The sequence below is a fragment of the Delphinapterus leucas genome, chromosome 3, assembly GCF_059928025.1.
Source record: "Delphinapterus leucas isolate spDelLeu-1000000601 "Yukka" chromosome 3, BTC_Dleu_Yukka2, whole genome shotgun sequence".
Taxonomy (NCBI): domain Eukaryota; kingdom Metazoa; phylum Chordata; class Mammalia; order Artiodactyla; family Monodontidae; genus Delphinapterus; species Delphinapterus leucas.
The window spans coordinates 147511148-147537934 of NC_143131.1; the positions used below are offsets into that span (position 1 = coordinate 147511148).

At 49.7% G+C, this 26787-nt stretch overlaps 1 protein-coding gene across 1 annotated transcript; it reads right to left on the reverse strand.

Annotated features, from left to right (window-relative positions):
• Positions 1-20647: 20647 nt before the first annotated feature.
• NKX2-5 (NK2 homeobox 5) lies at positions 20648-23258 on the reverse strand. The gene is made up of 2 exons (XM_022595196.3): positions 22864-23258; positions 20648-21288 (listed from the first exon to the last, which is right to left on the reverse strand). The coding sequence occupies exons 1-2, from the start codon at positions 23192-23194 to the stop codon at positions 20648-20650; spliced, it is 972 nt and encodes a 323-aa protein (XP_022450904.1). The 5' UTR covers positions 23195-23258.
• Positions 23259-26787: the final 3529 nt, after the last annotated feature.

Consider the following 26787-nt stretch of genomic DNA (forward strand, 5'->3'; position numbering starts at 1 on the left):
TTTTTTTTTTTTTTTTTTTTTTTTGCGGTACGCGGGCCTCTCACTGCTGTGGCCTCTCCCGTTGCGGAGCACAGGCTCCGGACGCGCAGGCTCAGCGGCCATGGCTCACGGGCCCAGCCGCTCCGCGGCATGTGGGATCTTCCCGGACCGGGGCACGAACCTGTGTCTCCTGCATTGACAGGCAGACTCTCAACCACTGCGCCACCAGGGAAGCCCCAAAAGCTCCTCTGAACCACTCTGGAGGGGCAGAGACCAAAGTAGAGGGGACCAGGGTGGTGACCGCAGCCACAGGCTGTCACATAGAAAGCATCCGATATTGATTTGAGGAGGTTTCAACCTGAAAGCAAATTGCCGCCTGAGCCTTCCAGGAGATAAGGTGTCTGTGTCCAATGATAACAGTGCCCCTGGGAGCCAGGGAGGCGCTGGGCAGGGATTAGCACACGCCCGGTCCCACAGACAGGCCAATGGGGGGTAAATATAGAACAACACGAAAGCAGTGCCCCCAGCCCCTTCCTTTCTAACTGTGTGATGGTCAGATATGACCAAGCGAGGGTTGTTAACTCGCCCCTTTCCAGGCCTATCGTGCCTACTCTGAATGGGGCCAAGGTGACCAGGGACAGTGTGACAGCAGAGTGGATGTGTGTCCTTGGCAATCCCTCTTGCAAGAAACAGTCAGACCAGCTGGTTCCTGGCTGGTGAGCAGACACAGCAAACACTGTGTCTTTCCGTTCAAACCACATTATAAAAATCCACTTCAAGGATTCCCAAATCCTTTAACAACCACCATTCAGTGAGTGCTTCCATGTCCCAGTGTCCACTCACAGCATCTCCATGAGGTAGGACAGCATTATCCCAACGATGCATAAGAACCCAAGGTGCAGCAGGGGTGAAGTGTCTTGGCCAAGGTCATGCAACCGGTAAGCAGTGCTCAGGGCTGTCTGTGGCCAAAGCCTGTGTTCTAACCGCACTCTACCTCACCTCCAATTCTACTGGCCTGGGATTGTCTGTGGGGAATCTCAGCTTTAGAATCTCAGGCTGAAACTGCCTTAGGCCCAGACAGAGACTCATGGGCAGTGGGGAAGGAAAGTAACATTTTTTGAGAACCTGCATTATTAGTCCCATATTACAGTCAAGAGAATCAAGGCCCAGCGAGGTGGAGCAATCTGCCCAAGGTTTCATGATGGCAAAGCTGGGATAATAACATAGGTCAGTGGGTGCTGAAACCAGTGCTTTTTCTATCATCCCATGGCCCCTTCCAGAAAAAGACCTCCCTGCCCTTCCCCAACCCCCCGTGCTTCCCCAGAAAAATCCTCGTATGTCCCACAGGACTTCTTGTTTCAGGACTGGTCAGTTACATGCTCTGCTTGCCTGTGGCCATAGGATGTGGCTGGTCCTCCCACCCAGGGCTGGGCTCTGAGGCGATAAGAGGATGGGCACTGCTGGGCTGGGCTGGCTGGGTAGCTTTTAGGGATGGGAATAACCCCCATGCTGGCCAAGCCCAGCTGGAGAGAGACCAGGTGAGCACAGTCCTCAGGAACATTTCCTATGGGCTCAAGGTAAGGCTGCTCTGCAGGTAACCAATAAAGATTGACAACACCCTGGGGTGAGACCACCACCACCAAAATCACCACCATCACCACCATCACCACAACCACCATCATCACCACGACCATCACCACCACCACCACCATCACCACCATCACCACAACCACCATCATCACCACCATCACCACCATCACCACCACCATCACCACGACCATCACCACCATCACCATCACCACCACCATCACCACCATCACCACCATCACCACAACCACCATCATCACCACCATCACCACCATCACCACCACCATCACCACGACCATCACCACCATCACCATCACCATCACCACCATCACCACCATCACCATGACCACCACCATCACCACCACCACCACCACACCATCACCACCACCACCACCATCACCACCATCACCACAACCACCATCATCACCACGACCATCACCACCACCACCACCATCACCACCATCACCACAACCACCATCATCACCACCATCACCACCATCACCACCACCATCACCACGACCATCACCACCATCACCATCACCACCACCATCACCACCATCACCACAACCACCATCACCACCATCACCACCACCATCACCACGACCATCACCACCATCACCATCACCACCATCACCATGACCACCACCATCACCACCACCACCGCCACCACCACCACCACCACCACCATCACCACCATCACCACCATCACCACCACCACCATCACCACCATCACCACCATCACCACAACCACCATCATCACCACCATCACCACCATCACCACCACCATCACCACGACCATCACCACCATCACCATCACCACCACCATCACCACCATCACCACCATCACCACAACCACCATCATCACCACCATCACCACCACCACCACCACCATCACCACCACCACCACCATCACCACCATCACCACAACCACCATCGTTACCACAATTACCACCATCACCATGACCACCACCATCACCACCACCATTAACACCATCACCACCACCATCACCACCATCACCACCACCATCACCACGACCATCACCACCATCACCACCACCACCATCACCACCATCACCACAACCACCATCGCTACCACAATTACCACCATCACCATGACCACCACCACCATCACCACCACCACTACCACCATCATCACCATCACCACCATCACCACCACCATTACCACCATCACCACCACCACCACCATCACCACCACTACCACCACCACCCCCCTCATCATCACCAGCACCATCACCACTCCACTGCAGTCATCAAAACCACCATTCCTATAGGAACGAGCAAACAGCAAAATTACCTGGATATGGAAAGAAGTGAATAGATCAAAAGAAAGGGCCTACCTGGAGGAATTAAAGCAAATATCTCCTGGGCTGGCAGTCCAGTGGTTAGGGCTCAGCACTTCAGCACTTTCACTGCCGTGGCCTGGTTCAATCCCTGGTTGGGGAACTAAGATCCTGCAAGCTGTGCAACATGACCAAAAAGAAAAAATTAATAAATTAAAGCAACTCTCTCCCTTCAAACATAATTACTAGAAAGAAAGAAATGGGCGTGGGGAGCAGGGGAAACAAACTCTCATTTATCTTCTTAGTAAGATTTGAGAGGATACAGCCTCTGGAAAGCAAAACTAAACAGTCATGAAAAGGAATCTGAGAATCAGGAAAATATTCCTGGGGGTGAAAATTATGATGATCAGAAATTTAAAATGTCATGGAGGAAGTGACAGGAATTTGGATCCTACAAAATATCGAATTGAGGAATTAAAGAGAAGTGCTCCCAAAACACAGAGAAAAAGATTGAAGGAAGGACATGAATGGGAGAGAGCACAGGAAACATGGTGAAGACCCCCAGAGACCCATCATCCACCAGTTTATGTGCACTGGAAGGAGAAGCAAGCATAGAAGAAAAGTTGGAACAGAAGCAGGAATCAATTAGATAACAGAATGCTAATTCTCACCTGAAAAATACTTCACTTATCAAAGGTCAAAAAGTATGAAAAAAAAATTAGGGCAAATCAATCAGTGTCTGAATATACCCTGGTGAAGTTTTTAAATTTAAAGGATCCTGCCCATTAGCCATTGAAAAACTGTGGTTCTCAGAAAGGAGGGAAAACTAGGGTCGGCGTCAGACTGCTTCCTTAGAAAATAGTGAGCAATGTTTACAGAACATTGAAAGGAAAATATTATAGCCCAAGAATCCCATATTCAGTCAAGCAATTTTTCAAATTCAAGGGCAACATAAAGTCACTTTCAGACATGCAGGAACTCAGAAAGCATCCTCTCTGTCTGAGTTGTATATTGATATTCTGTTTGACGTTTCACAAGCTGCAGAGCTTTTATAATTAAAAACCAATTTAAGTATACCATCTACATACTCTTCCTGAAACAAAATTACGCGAGATATTCCATTTTTAATTCTGTCATTTAATGAGTATATAAAATAGAGGACACAAAACTAGGAAAATATGGTGTAAAGCAAATGGCAGTCAGCAGTAAAATTGAAATTAAGTCTAAATACTTGTTGATAATGTAATCTTGGTGTTAAGTGCAAATGTCAAATGTAATTCTTGAATAATGAGAAGAAAGGACTACATAAGAGTACACTCAATTTCTTACCCTCCACAGATTAGAATCAATAAATCTGTTTCATTCTGGGCATTAATAGAGAAAAACAAGTTCGTGTGTCATGTTTGTGAATTTGATATAATGTACCTACTTAGCAAAGTGTGGATATAATGTGGAACTTCCAGATCACCAGAGAGACTGATCAGAATATTAAAAGACAGGAAAACAATTTAAATAAGTTAGATTCTCTAAAGAAAAACAGAGATTCAGATTAGGTTAAAAAACATTTGGGTCATTCTGTTTATTTTAGATCAACCCCTTATAAATAATAAACAGTATGACAGACCTAAAATCAAATGACGTGGAAAGTTGAAAACAGAGTTGGCTGACAAGGTGTATCAGACTTCTCGTACGCCTCACCTGTCTTCAGGTCACCCCAGTCACACCTCTGTGAGCTCCACCCAAATTCCTGTGGGCACAACCCGACAGAGCAGCCTCATGCCCACGCCGTGTGCCTCTCACCTAGGGTCCTGGGATTTCCCTGTTGCTGCTGAGGTGTGAGATGCTCGAGGACCACTTGGTCCCCATGCAGGCAAAGCTGGAAAAGCAGGGAGCTGATACTCTATGGAGCAAACCCTCCACCAATGAGAGACCAGAGCTGGCAAATCATTCTCTTCCCTTCTTCCCCGTGTGGTGTCCGGAGATGCAGTTGTGCTTACAACCTCTGGAAGACAATCCCACGAGGTCCATTGATCAACTGTGCTGGTTACCAGATGGTGACCAGCTTGGAAACCACCTTCCCATGACCTCACCCTCCTTCCTGACCTCACCTCCTTTGCCCCACTCCAGCTGGTCTCCTATTGCATTGCAAAGTAGTAAGCTTTGACCTCAGCTCTGCTTTCTGAGGAACCAGGCTAAAACCTGAGGGAAATGCAAGGAAAAACAACATCAATATCAGACAAAGTAGATTCAGGCAATGAAGAGTAAATGGTACAAATTCATTCATGTTGAAAAATTCTACCCATCACAATGAGGAGCAGTAGAGTGTAGTTGTTAAGTGGTAGGCTCTGGAGCCAGAACTGCTTGGGTTCAAATTCCAGCTTTGCTACTTCTCTCCTGTGTGACCATGGTCAGTTACTTAACCTCTCTGTGCACCTTCATTTGTAAATTAGGACATTAATTAAACAATATATTAGAATATTGTGTGGCACATAGGAAGCGAGGATATATGAGTATGTAACATTTATGAATCTTTGTATGCCAAAGAACAAGCCATTAAATATACAACACAAGAACTCTCAAAAATACAAGAATTTGGCAAAAATCACAATTTTCGTGAAAGACTTTAACAAAACTTTCTTGGGGGGTTGTCTAATAAAGTAGACAAAAAATATAGAGGATTTGAGTCATACAGTTAACATGCTAAGAATTAATATTACATGCTTCCAATTCAAGGAGAAGAAAAAAAACCTTTAAAGCACGTAAGAAGCAGAAATTAATAACAAAAAATTTATAAGTTAATCAAAGTCCAAAGGAGGTTATTGGCAGCAAAAAAGACAGAGGGAATGGATGAAAAATGTACAGGCACTCCTTTTTTTCTTGCATGTGCTTTATTATGCTTTGCTGTGTTTTTTCACAAATTGAACATTTGTGGCAGCCCTGCATTGTCAGAGGATGGTTAGCATTTTCTAGCAATAAAGTATTTTTGAATTAAGGTATGTAGTTTCCTTTAGACATAATGCTATTGCACGCTTAATAGACTACAGTATAGAGTAAATACAACTTTTTTTAACATCTTTATTGGAGTATAATTGCTTTACGATGGTGTGTTAGTTTCTCCTGTATAACAAAGTGAATCAGCTATACATATACATATATCCCCATATCTCTTCCCTCTTGCGTCTCCCTCCCACCCTCCCTATCCCACCCCTCTAGGTGGTCACGAAGCACCGAGCTGACCTCCCTGTGTTACGCAGCTGCTTCCCACTAGCTATCTATTTTACCTTTGGTAGTGTATATATGATCATGCCACTCTCTCACTTTGCCCCGGCTTACCCTTCCCCCTCCCCATGTCCTCAAGTCCATTCTCTATGTCTGCATCTTTATTCCTCTCCTGCTCCTAGGTGCTTCAGAACCTTTTTTCTTTTTTAATGCATGGGGAAACCAAAACACTCCAATGACTCACTTCATTGCCATATTCATTTTATTGCAATAGTCTAGAACTAAACCCACAATATCTCTGAGGTCTCTGTACTGTATGTATCAGTTAGCTGTTGCTGCATAACAACTATCCCTCCCCAACCCCAAGAATGGCTGTGAACAATAAACATGTATTATGCTCTTGAGTTTACTGGTCAACTGGGCAGTTTTTCTGGTCTGGGTAGGGCCTACTCATGCATATGCAGCCAGCTACATGTCATCTAGACGAGCTCTGCCAATCTTGGCTAGCCTCGCTCACGTGTTTGGGGCCCCGCTGGCTGTGGGATGGTTTGGGATGGCCTCAGCTGGATAAATGGGCTCTCTTCACAGAGTCTCTCATCCTCCAGCTGGCTACCTCTGGCTCTCTCTAATGACAGTGACAGGATTCCGACAGGGCAAGAAGATCTCCTGAGGACAAGGTCAAAACTGGCGCACTGCCACTTCCACGAGATTCTAAACAAGCCGCAAAGCCAGCCCAGATTCTAGGGATAAAGAAATAGACTCTACTGCTTGATGGGAGGAGCAGCAAAGTCACATTGTAAGGGACATGGATGTGGGGAGAGGTGGATAATTGGGGCTATTTTACAATCACTCTACTACAGACATCAAGGATGTAAACACAGAACTTTGTAACCCTTAATGTGTTCACTGCTGGGGCTGAGGAGCAGGACAATGTCAAGGGTGATCCTGTAGTTCATTTGTTGGGAGGACAATTCTTTCTTTTTGTTTTATTGTGGTAAGATATACATAACATAAACTTTACCATTTTAACCATTTTTAAAGTGGACAGTTCAGAGGCATTAAGTACATCCATATTGTTATGCTACCATCAACACCATCTTTCTCCAGAACTTTTTCATCTTCTCCAACTAAAACTCTGTATCCATCAAATACCAACTCCCCAATGACTACTACCCCCAGTCGCTGGAAACCATCATTCTATTTTCTGTCTCCATTAATTTGACTGCTCTAGGGTGCCTCACATGAGTGGAATCAGACAATATTTGTCCTTTTGTGATTGGCTTATTTGACTTAGCATGAAGTCTTCAAAGTTCATTCATGTTCTAGTATATGTCAGAATTTCCTTCCTTTTTAAGGCTGAATAATATTTCATGGTGTGTATATTCCACATTTCATTTATTCATCCATCTATCAATGGACATTTGGGTTGTTTCTACCTTTTGGCTAATGTGAATAACACTGCTATGAACATTGCACAGATATCTATTTGAGTTCCTACTTTCTCTTCTTTTGGATGTGTATCCAGATGTGGAATTGCTGATCATAAGGTTTCTCTATGATTCATTTTTTTGAGGGATTGCCATACAGTTTTCCACAAAGCCTGCATCATTTTACATCCCCACCAGCAGCGTACAAGTGTTCCAGTTTCTCTGCATCCTCATCAACCCTTATTTTCTGTTTTTTTTTAGATGGTAGGCATCCTAATGTGTGTGTGGTTTTGATTTGCATTTTGCTAATGATTAATGATATTGAGCATCTTTTCATGTACTTATTGGCTTACTTGTATATCTTCTTTGGAGAAAAGTCTATTCAAGTCCTTCGCCCATTTAAAAATCCAGTTGTTTCTTTTATGTTGTTGAGTTGTAGGAGTTCTTTGTATATTCTGCGCATCGATTCCTTATTAAACATATGGTTTGCAAATATATTCTCCCGTTCTGTGGGCTGCCTTTTTACACTGTTGATGGTGCCTTTTTAAAAAAATTAATTTATTTATTCTTTTATTTTTGGTTGTGTTGGGTCTTCGTTGCTGTGCACTGGCTTTCTCTAGTTGCGGCGAGCGGAGGCTTCGTTGCGGTGCTCAGCCTTTACATTGTGGTGGCTTCTCTTGTTGCGGAGTACGGACTCTAGGTGTGTGGGCTTCAGTAGTTGTGGTGCAGGGGCTTTGCTGCTCCACGGCATGTGGGATCTTCCCGGACTAGGGCTCAAACCCATGTCCCCTGCTATTGGCAGGCGGATTCTTAACCACTATGCCACCAGGGAAGTCCTTGATGGTGCCCTTTGATACACAAATGTTTTTAATTTGGATGAAGTCCAATTTACCTATTTTTTTCTCTTGTTGCAACAATTCTCTCTCAACCTGTTGTTTAGGCGTCCTCTGTTAACACCACCCATTCTCTCTAGTGGTGGTGTTTCTGGAACTTATTAATTCAGAGTGGGGGCCATTCTCCAAGGGGATCTTGGTGTTGAAAACATCTGACTTTCCAGTGCCCTCTGAAGAGGGTGATGCTCCCAGGACAGCTCAGAACAAAATCCAGAGTGTTTCTAGTAAAAAGATTAGGAACATAAAAAGGAATAAGTGTCTGGGCATGGGAGCTAATTGCTGGCAAGGCCTCACCTGCTGCAGCCTCTGCCGCCCACCCCACACTTGACTCCGGACCACAGGCCCCAGAGGCTGCGGATGAAAGAGCAGAGAGGATGAATTCCGGCATCTTCATGTCAGCCCCCAGCTTGGACAGCTGTGAGGGGCAGGCCCCTTATTCCACCAGGGGAAGATGGCCCAGCCATGTGGTTGGCGGGAGTCAGGGGCATGATTAGCTTCTTCGAAAGGCAGTGCTTAAACCAGGTTCTCTGGCTTCGAATATGATTCCTGCAGGACCAAACAGTGCATTTCCTTGAGGGAAAACGCTGTCAGGTTTGAAAGCCATCATTCTCAAGTGAGGCTGGGTGGCTCTCTCCCTGTCTGTAAACACTTTTAAGGAGGGGCTTGGTTTCAGTTCTAACAAGATGAAACTCCTTGAGCTTTACCCTTAAAGAAAATTTTTTTAAATTGAAGTATAGTTGATTTACAAAGTTGTGTTAGTTTCTGCTGTGCAGCAAAGTGATTCAGTTATATATGTATGTGTATACCTATTATACATATATATACATATTCTTTTTTATATTCTTTTCCGTTATGGTTTATCGCAGGATTACACCTTTTAAAAAAATTAACACAGGGCTTCCCTGGTGGCGCAGTGGTTGGGAGTCCGCCTGCTGATGCAGGGGACACAGGTTCGTGCCCCGGTCCGGGAAGATCCCACATGCCGCGGAGCGGCTGGGCCCGTGAGCCATGGCCGGTGAGCCTGCGCGTCCGGAGCCTGTGCTCCGCAATGGGAGAGGCCACAGCAGTGAGAGGCCCGCGTACCGCAAAAAAAATAAATAAAATATAGTTGACTGACAATATTATGTTAGTTTCAGGTATTCTACATAGTGATTTGACATTTGTGAGCTTTACACTTAATGGAGACAAGGTGGCACAGGGGATTTGGGCCACAGATGCCTCCAAGTAGTTTGGCGTTGTCATCTTTTGCCTTTCATCTGTGTGTTTTCTTTTAACCAATGCAGCTGTGTTCTGTCCAGAATTCCTACTCTTTTAATAAGGGCACATACATTCTCAGCCCTGGGATGCCCCTCTAGATAACAGCCATTCGTTTGCCACGTATTTATTGGGCACCTACTGTGTGTCAGGTAGTGATGAATCAAACAGAAGTAGGAGAGTCTAGTGAATTAAAGAATGGGCTGTGGACCAGCCTGTCTGCGTGCTGAGTTCAGTCCTGGCTCTGCCCCTTGCTCCTGGTATCCTGTGCACTAAGACTCTGGGCCTTATCTGTGAAACAAAGATAAGGACGGTGTCCAGCTACAGAATTACTGTAAGGATTCAATATGATGTTGCAAGTGCATCCTGACACTTTGTAATTGCTCAGTAAGTACTGGCTGTGACTGCAAAGTCCCTGCCCTCGTGGTGTTTACAGTCTAGAAGGGAAGGCAGTACACAGTGTACCTGCAAACGTGTAGCAACAGACTGTAATAAGGCTGCTAAAATAGAGGACACGGGACCACCCAGTTTAGACTGGGACTCAGAAAGTTCTTCTTTGGGAAAGCTGCATTCAGGCCGAGTCCTGTGGGAAGAGGAGGAGATACAGGCTACAAGTGAAGCGAGGAATATCATGGGCAGAAGGAAGAGATCTGTAGGAAGGAGGTGAGGAAAAGCCAACGTGGCAGGAGCCGGTGACCAGGAGTGAGTGTCAGGACTGGAGCGGTGGGCAAGACCAGTTGCCCAGGCAAGGAGTTCTGAATCCCTTACAAGCAAGGGGGACGGACCGCTCGAGGGCCTTGTGCAGGAAGTGACAGCATCCGATTTCTGGTCTTTGATAGATCACTCTGGCTGCCGAGTGGAGAACAGACTGTAGGGAAGTACATTTGTTTTCTATTACCATAAACTTAGGGGCTTAAAACAGTACAAATTTATTATCCCACAGTAACGGAGTCGGATGTCCTAAAATCGAGGTGTTGGCAGAGCTGCATTCCTTCTGGGAACTCCAGGGAGAATCTGTTCCTTACTTTTTCTAGTTTCTAGAGGTTGCCTGCATTCGTTGGCTCCTGGCTGCATCACTGCAACCTCTGCTACTATCGTCACATCTCCTCTGACTCTCGCTGTCTGGCTTCTTATAAGGACCCTCGTGATTACATGGGGCCTATCCAGAGAATCCAGGATACCCTCCCCATCTCAAGACCTTTAACTTAATCACATCTGCAAGGGTTTTTGCTTTCTGTTGTCGTTGTTTTGTTGTTTTTTGTTTTTGTTTTTGCACATTCACAGGTTCTGGGGATTAGGACGCAAGCATCGTTGGGGGCCATTATTCTGTTTAACACAGGGAACAAGAATGAAAAGGAGGAGACCAGCTGGAGGCCACTGTGGTCACCCAGGTGAGACATATGGTAGCCTGGACCAAGCTGGGAGCAGTGGAAGTGTAGCAAAGTCTGGGGAATTAGATGAGATTTACTGGTTGCCCTGACAGAGGAAGAATGACAGACGGAACAATATTCTGGCTCCTAAAGCTTTTCATCTGGAAGTGACACGTTAATATTGCTTCTGCTCACAAGTCACATGGCCACGCTAACTTTAAGGTAGTGGGGAAATGCAGTCACGTTCTGTGTCCCACAGGAGGACAAATAGAGTGAGTGAACTGCCCTCATGGCTGCCCACCTGCCGCCATCTACGGGCCGTGGAAGGAAGCATCCCCAGCTGGCTTCTCATTACTCTTGAACTACATTCCCACCTCCTGCAATGGCCTTCTATTAGTTAACTGCATCCACAATAATGCTGTGAAACAACCCTGCCCATCAATGCAGTAGCTTGAAAACATCAGCTTTTCTTGTTCACACATCTTTGGGTTGGCTGGAGTTTGGCAGAAGTTGGGGGCTTGGCCCATAGGTCACGTCCAGGTGTCTCTCGTCCTCCTTGGACCAGTGGGCTGGCAGAGCAGTTTCTTCCCATGGCGATGGCAGAAACACAAGAGAGCAAAGCACATGTCAAGCCTCTGCCTGTGTCATATCTGCTAACATCTATTCATCAAAGCAACTCCCATGGGCAAGTCCAAAGTCAAGCGTCAGAGAAGTTTGGGTATGGGTGGAAATACTATACAGGGGCGTGGAGACTTATAACCGATAAATCAATCTGTCCCATGCCTATGAAGCTGACCTCTCCGACCCCACATCATATTCCTCCACCCGCCCACTTAACCACCCAAGTGCTCACTAAGCTCTGACCACACTTGTTGTTTCTTGAACATGCCAAGGTCATTCCTACCTCAGGGCCTTTGCACAAGCTGCTCCCTCTGCCTTGAACTCTCTTCACCAGATCTTCCCATGGCTGCTGCATCTAAACATTCAAAACTTAAACATTGCCTTCAGTGTGTGGCTTTGCCAGACCACAAAGTCTAAAACACCTCTTCCCCCTCCCCCTCAGCTACCCCCCCAGCCCCCTCTGTCATATCACCCAGCTGAATTTTCTTCTCAGTACTGATAACAATCTCAAATGGTCTTATGTATGTATTTATCTGTTTATTGTCTGTCCCCCACCAGAACTGAAACTCATGATGGCAGAGATCTTACTCTCTGGTGGGTTCCCAGTGCCTTGCACATTATTTAATAAGTATGTATTGAATGAATTTCACGGCTGCCAGGGAGGAGCAGAGGAGGGGGGTTTGAGAAGGTGGTGAGTAATTGCAAACAGGCATATTTTAAAATTCTGTTTCCAGAAGTGCATTTCTTTATCTTGAAAATCAAAATAAATAAATCTGTTCATTCAGGCAGTGCACATTTATTACATGCCTGCTATGATCAGCCTCTGTGCAGGGTGAGCACACAAACACTGTCTTTCCCACATGGAGCCCACAGTTTACCAGTGGAGAGAGAATTACAACAGGACTTACAAATGCCATGACTGTTACAGAAAAGAAGTACAGGAGATGATGCATCTATGGGGTGTACTGCTTCCCACCTGCAGGCTTTATTCATTCACTTATTCAATCATTCATTTGTCAGATGAGAGCACCTACTATGTAGCATGTTCTTTGTTAAGCACTGTGGGCATAGAGATGAATCAGATACAACAGTGATTACCAAGTTATAAAGTTAATTCTCTAACAGTGGGGGATGCACTCAGAAAGGGGGGGGCCATATGACATGGATCTTGATGGATGAGTAAGAGTTCACCAGATAGAAAGGAGGAACTTCAAATACAAGACTATAAGAGAAAGTTCTGTCCTAAGACAAAACAGGGGATGATCATTTTCTAAAGAAAACTCATGCCAGAAAAAAAGGCTATTTAAAATAGAGTACAAAATGTGAAAACAAAACATAGAAAAAAAAAAAGGAAAAATTAGTTTGGGACTTTGTCTTGAAGAAAATGAAATGAAAAATTAGGAAAATAAATTCATCTTATAGTCAATAAATATAGTTGTATCTACAGTTGTTTTAATTCTTTTTTTTAATTGAAATATATTTGATTTACAATGTTGTGTTAGTTTCAGGCGTACAGCAAAGTGATTGTTATACATATATCCATTCTTTTTCAGATTCATTTCCACTAGTTTATTACAAGGTCTTGAATATAGTTCCCTGTGCTACACAGTAGGTCCTTGTTGTTTATCTATTTTATATATAGTAGTGTGTATATGTTAATCCCCAATGCCTAATTTATTTCTCCCTTCCTGCCCCCCAGCTATCCCTTTTGGTGACCATAAGTTTGTTTTCTGTGTCTGTGAGCCTATTTCTGTTTTGTAAATAAGTTTATTTGCATCATTCTTTTAGATTCCACATATAAGTGATATCATATGGTATTTGTCTTTCTCTGTCTGACTTAACTCACTTCGTATGATAATCTCTAGACCCATCCATGTTGCTGCAAATGGCATTATTTCATTCTTTTTTATGGCTGAATAATATTCCATTTTATATATATATATATATATATATATATATATATATATATATATATATATATTTAGGATGCTTCCAAGTCTTGGCTATTGTAAATAGTGGTGCTACAAACATTGGGGTGCATGTATCTTTTCGAATTAGAGTTTTTGTCTTTTCTGGATATATGCCCAGGAGTGGGATTGTAGGATCACATGGCAACTTTATTTTTAGTTTTCTGAGGAACCTGTATACTGTTCTCCATAGTGGCTGCACCAATTTCCATTCCCACCAACGGTGTAGGAGGGATCCCTTTTCTCCACAGGGGGTGCAATTTTAAATAGGAGCCTCATGATAAGGTGACATTTGAGTAAAGACTTGAAACAGATGAAGCATCAGCCAGGCAGATATCTGGGGGAGGTCATTGCAAGAAAAGGGAACAGCCAGTGCAAAGGCCCTGAGGCAGGAATGTGCCAGGATTGTGTGACAAACCTCCCCTAAGAAGCTGAGGACAAAGGAAAATTCTTTGGGGTGAGTGGCAGAGTTAATGTGAGACAGAGCAGCGAGATTTCTGTAGGCTGGAGTTTGGGTGGGGTAGGGTTAGTTGGGGTGTGCTGGAAAGAAGAGGGTTTGGTCTTAGAATTCAGCTTGGCTGCTTCTTAAGTGTGGAACAGGGTAAATAACAAAAACCTTTTAAGCCTCCTGTGGACAGAGGGCCAGATGGAAAGCTTGGCACCCTGTAAACCCCTGTGGAGGTTGGTTCGCCCCTACTCACCTTCCTGTGGGGCTCCACAGGGGAGCTTAGGATCTGGGAAGAACAGATAGACTGTCTCTGAAGAGTGCCCCCAAATTCATCTTCTCTCCTATGCAGTGCTGGCAGGTACTGGGCTGCATAAGCCACAGGGGTGGTTTTGTGGTCTGGGCCAAGACAAGTGTGTCCCAGAGTACCTCTCCTAACCTCCCTCCCGTCCTCTTTCCCTCCCTCTGCCCCCCTCTGCCCTCCCAGGGTCCCCAGGCTGCTTGGTTTGTGCTGTAGCCACTGGATCCCAGCAAACACACAGAGACGCTGAGATGGACAAGCAGGGCCTGGAGAGGGGAAATCTGACTCCAGTTTCTCCCAGGCCATCAGGAGAGGAGCCTGAAGGAACTGGGGCCTCTGGGAAAGATGCAGTTCTCCAACTTGCCACACGATGAGGATCACCTGTTTACAAATGCGGTTTTTATAGGTGATGTCCCCAGGGAGGCCAATTCAAGGGAGCTGGGGCAGGCAGGGGGTTGGGTTTGTCCCAGCCTCCAGCAGTTTATGTCTTCAGGCAAGTTTGGGAACTGCTGAGAGTGGTTCAAAGAGCCAGGGCTTGGGCTTCCCTGGTGGCACAGTGGTTAAGAACCCACCTGCCAATGCAGGGAACACAGGTTCGAGCCCTGGTCTGGGAAGATCCCACATGCCGCAGAGCAACTAAGCCCGTGTGCCACAACTTCTGAGCCTGCGCTCTAGAGCCCGCGAGCCACAACTGCTGAGTCCATGTGCCACAACAACTGAAACCCATGCTCCTAGAGCCCATGCTCCACAGCAAGGGAAGCCACCGCAATGAGAAGCCTACGCACCGCAACGAAGAGTAGCCCCCGCTTGCCACAACTAGAGAAAGCCCACGCTCAGCACAAGACCCAATGCAACCAAAAATAAATAATAAATAAATAAATATTTTTTTAAAAAAAGGAGCCAGGGCTTCTAGCGAAGCCATCTAGATTCCCATCTAGGATTCCCCGGGCCACACTACCAGAGTGACCTTTGGTAGTCAATGTCCTTAACTCCTTTGGGTTTCAGTTTCCTCCTTGGGAAGTGACAGAATGAGATTTGCAGGTTCAGCACTTAGCCTTGTGCCTGGCACAGAGGAAGCAAGAACAGATATTAGGCAATCATCCCCACTGTTATCTTCGGCAGCTGTGGGTTGGGGCAGGGTGGGTGGTGGCTCTGGGTGACCGGCCTACCAGGCCTGCTCACTTCCTACCTGCCTCTGCAGTAAGCTCTCCTGAGAAGCAGCAGAGTGGTGCAAGGGGGACAGATGGGCCCCCTGGAATCCCAGCTGCCCTGATCTGGGGTGGGCCACTTCTACATGCCTCAGTCTCCTCTTCTGCCCTCAGTGAGAAATAATCGTGCTTACCTCATATGCTTTATATGTCTAGCACCTAGAAATCTTTGAAGAACTGTTAGCTAATATTATTACTGTACCCTTTAATCAATTGACAGACATTTTTTAAACATCTTTATCGGAGTATAATTGCTTTACAGTGGTGTGTTAGTTTCTGCTTTATAACAAAGTGAATCAGCTATACGTATACATACATCCCCGTATCTCCTCACTCCTGCGTCTCCCTCCCTCCCACCCTCCCTATCCCACCCCTCTAGGTGGTCACAAAGCACGAGCTGACCTCCCTGTGCTATGCGGCTGCTTCCCACTAGCTATTTTACATTTGGTAGTGTGTATATGTCCATGCCACTCTCTCACTTCGTCCCAGCTTACCCTTCCTCCTCCCCGTGTCCTCAAGTCCATTCTCTACTTCTGCATCTTCGTTGCTGTCCTGCCCCTAAGTTCATCAAAACCATTTTCTATTTATTGATTTATAGATTCCATATATATGTGTTAGCATACAGTATTTGTTTTTCTCTTTCTGACTGACTTCACTCTGTATGACAGACTCTAGGTCCATCCACCTCGCTACAAATAACTCAATTTCGTTTCTTTTTATGGCTGAGTAATATTCCGTTGTATATATGTGCCACATCTTCTTTATCCATTCGTCTGTTGATGGACATCTGTAGCTTCCCTGTCTTGGCTATTGTAAATAGCGGTGCAATGAACATTTTGGTACGTGGCTCTTTTTGAATTATGGTTTTCTCAGGGTATATGCCCAGTAGTGGAATTGCTGACAGACATTTCTGTGCCTCCTCTTTGAACTGGGCATGAGATGTTACCTTGCTCTTGGGCTCTGGAATCAGACTGCCTGGGTTTGAAACCAAGCTCTGGCATTAATGAGCTGTGTGACCTTGGGCAAGCTACTCCTCCTCTTTGGGCCTAAGATTCATTCTTCATCTATTTCCTCAGCAGAACTCAGAGGTGTAAAATAGGATTAGATGGGTTTATTGTATTTTTTGGGTCTTCGTTGCTACTCGTGGGCTTGCTCTAGTTGCGACGAGCGGGGGCTACCCTTTGTTGCGGTGCGCTCTCATTGCGGTGGCTTTTCTTATTGCAGAGCAGGGGCTGTAGGTGCGTGGACTTCAGTAGTTGTGGCCCAGAGGCTTACTTGCTCTGCGGCATGTGGGATTTTCCTGGACCAGGGATCCAACCCGTGTCCCCTGCATTGACAGGCAGAGTCTTAACCACTGCGCCACCAGGGAAGTCCCGGGTTTATTGTGAAGAGCTAGGACAGTGCTCGTACCGCAGTAAGCTCCATGAGTTATAAATGAAATCTAAGCCACTGGCCCCTTTTTCCAGGAGCCCAGTCTAGCAGGGAGGTCATCAAGACCCGGAGCTGCCAGGCTGTTGGCTCCCGCAGTGGAGCGCCCGCGGCCTGAGCCGGGAATACCTCCCAGAGGAAGCGAGGGGCAGGCCCACGAAGGGCGTGCCTGCCAAGGAGCAGCCAGGGTTCCCGGCCGCTGTCAAGTCGTAAAGTTCCAGGGAACCCTGCGTGCTCTGAGCGTTCGTTTAAATACAGGTATTGAAATACGCCACATGACATCGATTTAATGGGGAATCTATACAAAATAAAACGGGAGCTATTATGATTTGGCCAAACCTGTGTCTGTTCGCTGGGAATAACGCTAGGAAGCAAGAGGACTTCTGGACAAGAGCTCGGCGGAAAGGGGAGAGGCGTGGTGGCCCAGCCTCTGTGCTGGGGACCCTCAGCCTGGGCTCTCGCCCGCCGGCTGGTGCAGGGCGGCGCTGGGCTTGAGGGAAGCACTCCACCTCAGCCTGCGGAGCCAGCTTCTTTCTTTTTAATGTCACGGTTTATCATCTCATTAATTTTTAACGGCGGCGGGTGGCTGATTATTTTTAAAAAATTATTGACTATAACTATTCCCTAGGTGCGTCCCTGGCACTCCGGGCATGCAGAGTCCGCCTGTACCGCGCTAATCTCCGCGGGCTTTGCCACCTCGGAGGTCCCCAGCATTTCTCACTTTTCTGTCCTGGTTGAATATTCTCACTCTGCACGCTTCGTTTATAGAATACTTGGAAAACAAAACAAATACTGCCGATGTGATTTGCGAAGGGGTCGCTATGGGAAGGCGGGCGTCATTAGTTTAAGATAGTAATGACCCTTAGACCCTCATCCCCCTGGCTCCCGGACCCAACACCCTCGTCTGGCGAGAGCCGTGTGCCGCTTCCCAGGGCTCTGTGCACTACAGTTTACTCCATAATGAGCCTGGATACCTCACCCCACTGGTGAGAACGTAGGCTCGCTCGGGGCAGGGAGCAGCGTCCCGCTGCATCTTGAAGAGCGACGTGAACGGGCTCTCGGTTCTTAAACACGCCCACGCCCTTCCCCGCCCTTCAGTATCTGCCCGGTGGGTTTCCCAGTTCCGCGCTTAGGGAATGTATGACCTTGACCATTACCTTAACCTTTGGTCCTCAGCTTCCTGGCTTGCAAATTAAGATGGATTAGATTAGAGAACCCCGGTAAGCATTTAGCCCGGAGTCCTGGCTTTCAGTGAGCCCAAAGCCAGCCAGCCATTGTTATCCATTTGTGAGAGACCTTGGGGTCACTCAGCTGGTCCCTGAAGGATGATAAAGAGGGAGACAGAGGCATCATAGAAAAACCGTAGCAGTATAACGTTGTGAAAAAAAATTTTTTTTCTCTCTAATGTTACCGTAGACGAGTGTAAGATGAGAAAGGCCCACGGACATGCAGGACCCCGGGGTGGGGGGCGGCTGGACACTAATTATGGGTGAGAATGTGGATGAGCTCCAGGTCGAAGGGTTCCCTGGTTGTGTGAGTTAGGCCGCCTGCTGGGGCTGCCTGGTAGGAAAGGGCTGTCTGAATTAAGAGCTGGTCTGGTGGTCTGGCACAGCCTCCGGGTGCCCTTCCATGAGATGGGACCGCGGTGTGCATCTCGGAGTAGGGTCGTGGGCTCAGGAGGTGGTGTGCAAGTGCTGAGCTGAGCACTTCCCCTCCCCGCAGTCCTCGGCTTGGACTTTACAGCAGAGAGATTCAAGTCCGAGGGCCCCGAGCCAAGCTCTGAGGCAGCCTTTCCCAGTTCCTTACAGAGCACAGCCCATAACCCTGCAATGGTCGATTGCATACACCCCAGCATCCCTGAATCGCAAGCTGCGTCCAGCTCAGCTCTTAGCACTTAGAATCTCCTGGCATCTTCCCCTATCCCCAAAGGCAGTGGGGTGAGCCTGAGGAATAGAGGACGGTACAGGCACTGGCAGAGCTGCCTGGTCCCTGGCTCGACAGAAGGATGGCCCCAGGCCCGGCTTGGGGACTCTTCCCCAGCCTAAGAGGCGCACTGAATTAGGATATGCCGGGAGCAATGTTTTGTCTTCCACCAAGAGCTCTGGGACCAGGCAGCCAGGCCTGTACTTTCCAGGCAAAATTCAGAAAAACCCACATTCCACAGGAACACAAAGTCCCTGACTCCCTCCCTTTTTCCTCCCTTTTAAAGAATTGAATTAGCTCCTCTTGACTTTGGAGGCTGGCGGTAGATGAGCCGGAGGTAGAGGAGCTTGGAAGTCAGGTCCGAGCCCCTGAGGACTGGCGGGACCTGAGTATTTTTGTTATTTTTATTTTACTGATGAAAAAACAGGGGAAGGCAGCAAGAAACTCCCACAGTGAGCAGGTTTTTAGCTGGATTTCCCTGAGCCTCAGTTTTCTCATCTGTAAAATCTATACAACAGCATTCGTTGGTGAGGACTAGTGCAAAATTCGTTAAATGCTGAGAGGTGGCCAAATGGGGGAGAAGGGTTCCCTGACTACGTGAATTCATGGGGGCCTAGCCACAGAAGGAGGTGAGCACGGTCCGCCAGAGGCCTCTTTGTGGTCCAGGCTCTGCACTCTGCCCAGCCAAGAAACTGGTGAGACCGGGCCACGGCGTTGGGCTGGGGAGTTCTGAGGAGCTTGACAAAGGTTTTGGTTCTGGGCTTTTCCATCTATAAAATGGGCTGCAGCATTCTTCTAAGCAGGATGAGTTCTGGTGCCTTCCAATCGCATAGGGCCTAGGTGCCTTTGCCCTCCATGTAATGCCCAGTACCCGGAACAGTGCCTGGTACATAGTAGGGTTAAGGAGGTGAGGTTGAGACCTCTGGGCCAGTGTCCTCAGTCTCTGAAGTGAGACCCAGAAGCAAACCTCATTTCTACCAGTGCTGGCTGTTTGCTCACAGGCAAGTCATTAAACCTCTCCAGGCCTCAGTCTGCTAAACTTTAAAATAGGACCTCCCTTTGTCGGATTATTGAAGGTTACATGAGCAATCCCAGAAAGCACCTAACATGGGACCCAGCACAGGTGAGTCTTTATTCATCATTATTATCAATTTGCTCAGTGAATACCCATCCCTACAACTCAAGGCCGGCTGCCTCTGCCCTCCAAAATTCAGTTTCTGAAGCGCCGCAAGCTGAATGAAGCACACAGGAGGATCAGCGCACTCTCTTTAATGGGAAGGAGATTCTCATTTCTTACAGAAACAGGTAAAAACATAAATACCGGGGGTGGGGGCAGTGGCAAGGCAGCAAGGGCCTGGGCGCCCGGCCCAGGTTCGAGGAAAGGCGGCCGGATGTTAGGCCTGCCGCGCCCGGGCTCCCAGTCCCAACTGGTCGGTGTTCGGCAGACTGGGGATGCCCGTGGGCTCTCGGAGGGCACTCCCGGGGCGACGGCTAAGGCACCAGGCTGCGGGATCACTCACCGCAAGCTCCGTAAACCCGACCACAAACTCTCCCTCGCGTGGGGACAAAGGCGCACGGGGCAGGTAAAGCTCCGAGGCCTCCGTGGGAGTGAATGTGACATCCGAGGGACGCAGGATCGTGTCGGGAGCCCTCCCTCTCCTCGAGAGTCAGTGCCCTTCTTTAGAGGTGGGATCGGTCGGGGGCGTCCCACACCGGTCCCTTTCCTACCAGGCTCGGATACCGTGCAGCGTGGACACTCCTGAGTTGCCCTGCGGAATCCCGGGGCTCTGCACGGCGTTCAAGTCCCCGACGCCGAAGTTCACGAAGTTGTTGTTGGCGGCCGCCGTAGCCGACTGCGCCGGTGGCGGCCCGGCGGGGTAAGCAGCGGTGCAGCTGTAGCCAGGGCTGCAGGCCGCGCCACCGTAACCCGGGTAGGCGGGGTAGGCGTTATAGCCGTAGGCGTTGAGGCCCACGCCATAGGCTGGCGCGTAGGGCGCCGAGTCCCCGAGGCAAGGCTTGCCATCGCGCACCAACACTGGCACAGCGATCCTGCGCGCTGGCGGCGGCGGTGGCGGGGGCAGCCCCACCAGCTCCAGAGTCTGGTCCTGCCGTTGCCGCTTGCACTTGTAGCGCCGGTTCTGGAACCAGATCTTGACCTGCGTAGACGTCAGCTTCAGCACGCTGGCCAGCTGGTCGCGCTCCGGAGCCGACAGGTACCTCTGCTGCTTGAAGCGCCGCTCCAGCTCGTAGACCTGCGCCTGCGAGAAGAGCACGCGCGGCTTCCTCCGCCGTCGCGCCCGGGGTCGCTCGGCGCTGTCCGCCTCAGGCTTCTCCAGCTCCACCGCCTTCTGCAGCGCGCACAGCTCTGAGGGGGAACAGAGTGGCAGAGAGACGCTGGGTCACAGCGACCCGACCCCCCGAGCTCCCGCCGGCTGATGAGCCCCAGTGGGTGCCACCCCATCCTGCCTGGAGCCCCCAGCTTGACTACGGGTCACTCTGCCGGCTGCACTGGGAGCTGCGACTGCTCGGTTTCCGCTCGACAGTCAACATTTGTTGACTGCCTACTATGTGCCGGGCACGGCTCTAGGCACAGGAGGACAAAACAAGACAGGTCCCTGCCCTCGGGTTGGTTCACATTCTGGTGAAAGAGATGGACAGTGACTTAACGACTTCAGGTTGCAAAGAAAATAAAGCCAAGTGATGCGCTGGGGTGAATTAGATTAGGACTACTTTGGTTTGAGAGGTTAAATGAAGGAGACCTAGGCCTCACACCAGGGTCGGTGGCACTATCTCAAAATTTCGGGAACCGAAGAAACAGAAGGCCAAGAGGTGTTGGTTTGGTGATCTATCAAAGGCTCCCGTGCAACTGCTGCGGAGATTTTGCAGCGCCCAAAAAGCAGCGGGTGGGCAGGCGGCCCTGGATTCCAATTGAATTTGAATCGGTAGCGACCAATTCAAGCTGCCGTGCCCTCCGGCAGCTGTTCCTGAGGCCTCCCCTCTGCAACTAGACAAACTTTTGTAGGATCACAGAAAGCCCCTCTGGGCTCTCGGCGGCCCTTCAGCCAGTGCCCCTGGCCTCCCCAGGTTCTTGCGGACCCCGCGTTGGGCCACCGTCTCCCCGACGCGCCCTTTCCACCGGCGGGCAAGCCTCCCCCTGGACCTCGGGATGCGCGCGGCGATCCGGCCGACTTCCCCAGTCATCTCCTCCATTGCCCCACGCTTTTCGTCGCGCGGCATTTTCTAACTTTTTCCAGGAGAGAACCTCTCGGCCCTGGCCGCGTGGGAAAATTGTTATGGAAAAATAAAGCTGCTAAGTCAGATTCTTGAGAGTCCGGAGTATCCCATTTTAAATTCAAGATCCTTGTTCTCAAACATTCCACTCTCAGGGCACAAAGGAGGAAAGGCCCCAGCCACCCCGGGTAACGGGTGGGCTATAGAAGGTCCTGGACCTGCTCCAATTGTGCGCAAAAGTATGTCTGGCGTGCAGCATTTTGATTTCTGTTTAGTGGTTTTCGTCAGATCCTCAAAAAGACCCTCAAGAGATTAAAAAAAAAACCGATATACAGACTCTCTCTCTCTCCCTCTGTTCTGTCTACCACAAACGGATCGCTCAACTTCAACTTCATAACAAATCCAGGAGCAGGGCTGCCGCCGCCTGGGGCTTTGTTAGGCCGCAAGAAAGTATATATATATTTCTCTCCGGTCTCTTGTTTCTGATCGTCACGATCCAGCATTTCCTCTAAACCTCCGACTGGAAGCGTGGGGCGGGGGTGGGGGGAGACCCTGGCGACAACCTCGCTTCTCACATTCGGAGCCCCCTTTGCTCGACCATCCGCCCAGGCACTCGCCTCTCCTCTACCCAAGCCAGAGTTTCTTGGCCGCGAGGTTTGGGGACGAAAGCAACCCCAGAGGGGAGAAGGAGCCTGTGTTTCTTCCTCACCTTTCTTATCGGCTCGAGGGTCCTTGGCAGGGTCGGAGTCGCCATAGGCACGCGGATAGAAGGCGGGGGCGGCTGAGAAGGCAGGCAAGCACTTGGCGGGCGAGGGCGCGGGGCCCAGCTCGGCGCGCAGCTCGGGGAGGCCGGGCGCTGCGGCCTCCGGCCCCGCGTAGGCCTCGGGCTTGAAGGCGGCCAGCATGCAGGAGGTGGGCGCCAGGGTGGCCTCCAGGCGCGCGGAGAGCTCCCCGGCGGCCAGGCTGCGCTGCTGCTGCTCCAGATTCAGGATGTCTTTGACCGAGAACGGCGTGGGCGTGAGCGCGGGGCTGGGGAACATGGTGGCAGCGCGCGTCTCACAGCGCCAGGTGGGCGGCAGAGAGCAGCGCTGCCCACGGCCCCCGGCAGCCTCCCTGCATGGTGCCCGCCGCGCGCCCGCGCACCCGCCTTCCAGCTCGGGATGTGGCCGGGCGGCAGGTAGTGCGGGGCGCAAGGGGCGGGAGAGGCGGGACCAGGCCGGAGGAGGGGGGCTCAGCCTGCCATTGGGCCGGGGGCCTCGTTGACAGGAGCGATGAGCACTTTCGGGTCACCTAATATAGTCATACGGCTCAAAAAAAAAAAAAAAATCCCGCTCTGCTTTTTAAAGGGCCCGCAACGCGTTCGGAAGACTCCTTTCGCTCCTGCAGCCTGAGATTTGTCCAAAACATTAGCCTGAAAATCCTACCAGCACAGGAAAGGACCCGATTATTCTCCGAATCCGCCCTTTAGGCCGGGTTGGGTGGATCTGGGATTTGAAGAAATGTTCCTCAGCACCTGAAACAGAATAGGGAAGGATCTGGGATTGGGTGAGGGCTGGGGGGACTGAGTTATTTCCAGAAGTTGGAAAGGCTTTATTTATTACTAACGGTATGGTGTGTCCGACTTGGAAGAATCTGAATAAGAAGAGAAGCATTGGGGAAAGGGTTTGCTCTGGGGCGATGGCAGGAGGGGGCCATTCTGGACAATTTTGGGATTCTGTGTAGTACTCCCTTTGCCAGGAGGCCAGGCTCTGGGGGCTCCTGGGTGAGTCAAGCTGAAAAGCAAGGTGGGTGGTTGTAGGACGGAGGGGCACCGCCTGCAGTAGTGTAAGTGTACAAACACAACTCCAGGGGGCACCAGTCACTGCCAGTCTCTTCCCTGAGAGATGACCCTCCCCTTAATAATGAAACAAATCCAGAATCCCGGCAGAGAAACTCAGCTTCCCAGAAGAGAGCTGTCTTCTAGGGCATCCTAGCTCCCAGTGGCCTTTTCTCCTATTCTTGAGGGCCCGTCATTCTGACCTCCCTCTTTCCCCTGCCCTCCCTGCCTAGCAGCGAGTCCCCTAGGCCTTTGTCAGCACAAGGGACTCAGGTCCCAGCTCAGGTTTAGGTCTCAGGCAGGCGGGGCTCCTCTGAACTCAACGTGGCCAAGATTTCTCTGGGCCGGCCCCGAGTGGGGCGCCGCGGCGGCGGCCGGGCCAGGCGCATGGGGGGTGGGGGCCAGGGTGTTAATTTTTAGCCCAGGGTCAGTAAAGTAGGGATCTTCTGTCAGAGAAACAAGTAAGTGTTTCCCGGGAGCAAGCTACCCGGTCAGATCCTGCGCTAGCCCACCTCATCCTTCTGGGTCCCTTGGGAGATCTGATGAAAGCTTGGGGGGCCTTCCCCTCACCCCCAGAAAACTGCAGAGAGGCGCTCTACTTTGTGTACAATTTCAGGGAGGATTTGGGCAGACAGAATGGTCCCAGGTTATGGTCTCCGCCTTATCCTATCTCTAGCGATGGCGAGGATTGTCAGGGGAAAAACGTCGACTTCCCACCACCCTAACTTCCGCGGGGAAGTCCGGGTGGAGCGCGCCGACTTTCTGAGAATGGAGACTTGTAGGGCTCGGCTCCTTGCGGAGGGCGAGTTGGGGACCAGGGAAGAAGCGTTTGAACCAGAAGAAAGGCACACAGGGCCAAAGGCAACCTAAGGACAGGGCTTAGGGCCTTAGATTCCAGAATGCGCCCTCAAGGCGCCCAGGAAATGCATGAAGCAGGTCCAGAACGTGAATCTTAGGGTGCTCAAGCCTGACGGTGAACCGTCGGTTAGGGCCACCGGGAAGGGCGCCAGTGAAGTCAAGCGTAGGCCTAATGTTGGAACTGTGCCAACGCCACATCAAATCCACACTCCCGGGACCTGTGGCCTCCGGGCTAGGGCGAAGGAGAGCGGAGCCCCGCGCGGCGGTCGCGGAGGCTCGGAGCACTCCGACCCGGCTTCCAGGCGCCAGCCGTCGCTACCAGGCCCCCACCACCGCGGCGGAATCTCGCTTTAAGTCTTCGAGCCGGGGATCACGGCCGGTTCTGGGACTGTTAGCTTGGTCTGCGTAGAGATTCCTTTTTTCAAATGTGGGGAGTTCGCAAGCCCCAGGAACCCTCCGCACCCGCCCACTTCCCAACCTCCCAACCCGAGTTCTCCCTCGACGGATCTGCAGATCAGTGGCCTCTCTTCGGCTGTACCTCGCCACGGCTTTTGGCCAATGTTACAGTAATTGCCTTCAACTAACCTAGCTTGGGGGCCCGCCTCGCCTTTCAAGAATGTTTTTGGGGAATGGGAGAGGATGCCTATCGCCGAGGCGGTGACGTCTGGCAAACGAGCCACATCCGATTCAATTAAACGTCTCGCTGAAAAGAGCTCGGAGCGAGGGTCCTGGGAGCGCTGTTAAGTGAATGGGCTGGCCGGGCGGCTCGCGATGACAGTTTGAAAGATTAGTGTGAGCCGACGCCTGAAATATTACCGTTTAATGGGGGACATTGAGGCTGCATCCGGGATCTCTGTTTTTAGTGTGTGTGTGTGTGTGTGTGTGTGTGTGTGTGTTGTAAGAGAGTTCTGGAGGAAGAGAAAAATTCAGCATTTCCTCTGCAAATCAAGGCGGTGAAGATTTATCACTTATTTTTGGGTATGGGGGCTCCTAGGGCTGACAGATTTGTGGGTCAGGTGTCATGAAAAGGGGAGGAAAGAAAACCCTCCATATTTGGACAAAATCAATAAGTTTTCAACCGCCCACACCCTCTGTGAATCCGGTAATAATTTCTCTTGGGTCTAAAACAGGCCTTAGCGTTGCCAAAAAGAGGAAAACGGGGCAAAACCGGATAAATACGAGTAAAATCAAAATTGGGGTGACCCATGCTGGTCTCTAAAGAGAAATGTCCAAGAGCAATTTCTCATTTTCTTTGAAGTCCTCACAATTTCTGAGTCAGTAAAAACATTTTTGTTTTCTTTAAGCGAAGTTGCAATGGTTGGGGGTAGGGAGGGAGGAAACTTGATTCTCCAGCCCCACCAGGGATGCATCTTCCTTCCCAAGGGCGACTGACCTAACCTGGCCGCCTCTCTAAGCCGCACTTTGGCCAAACTAGCAGGACAAACAAACAACCTTCAGTCCAGAGAAAGGCAGAGAGAGGGAGAAAGACAAAAGGAGCAGAGAGGAGAGATCGAAAATCTATTTCCTTGCCTTTTAAAGAGTCGGTGCTTTAAGATGAGCCAGATTCCAGGGTGACTTGAGAGCATTCTACGCACATAAAATATTATTAATTGAAAGCGATCGGAGCGGCCCGAGCCGGCCCCCACTTTCCTGCAATCAGCAGGGTCGGCCGCAAAAGGTATATATGATTAATTGAAAGATAAGCTGGAACTATCACCGGGAATGTCATTAATGCGCCGGGGAGACGTCCATTGGAGACAGGCGGCGTTATCCTCGGCTTTATCTTCAACAACGCCTCGCTCTCGGCCCGCGCCGGGGAAACAGATGGGGGTTTCTGTCTGGGACGCTCGCCCCGTGTTTATATTTTGGGAAGAATCGCAACTCGTGGGAGTCCCCGGCAGGCCCCCTGATAAATGAACATTAGCACTTTTTCGGACTACTGTATCAACAAAGGGGCTA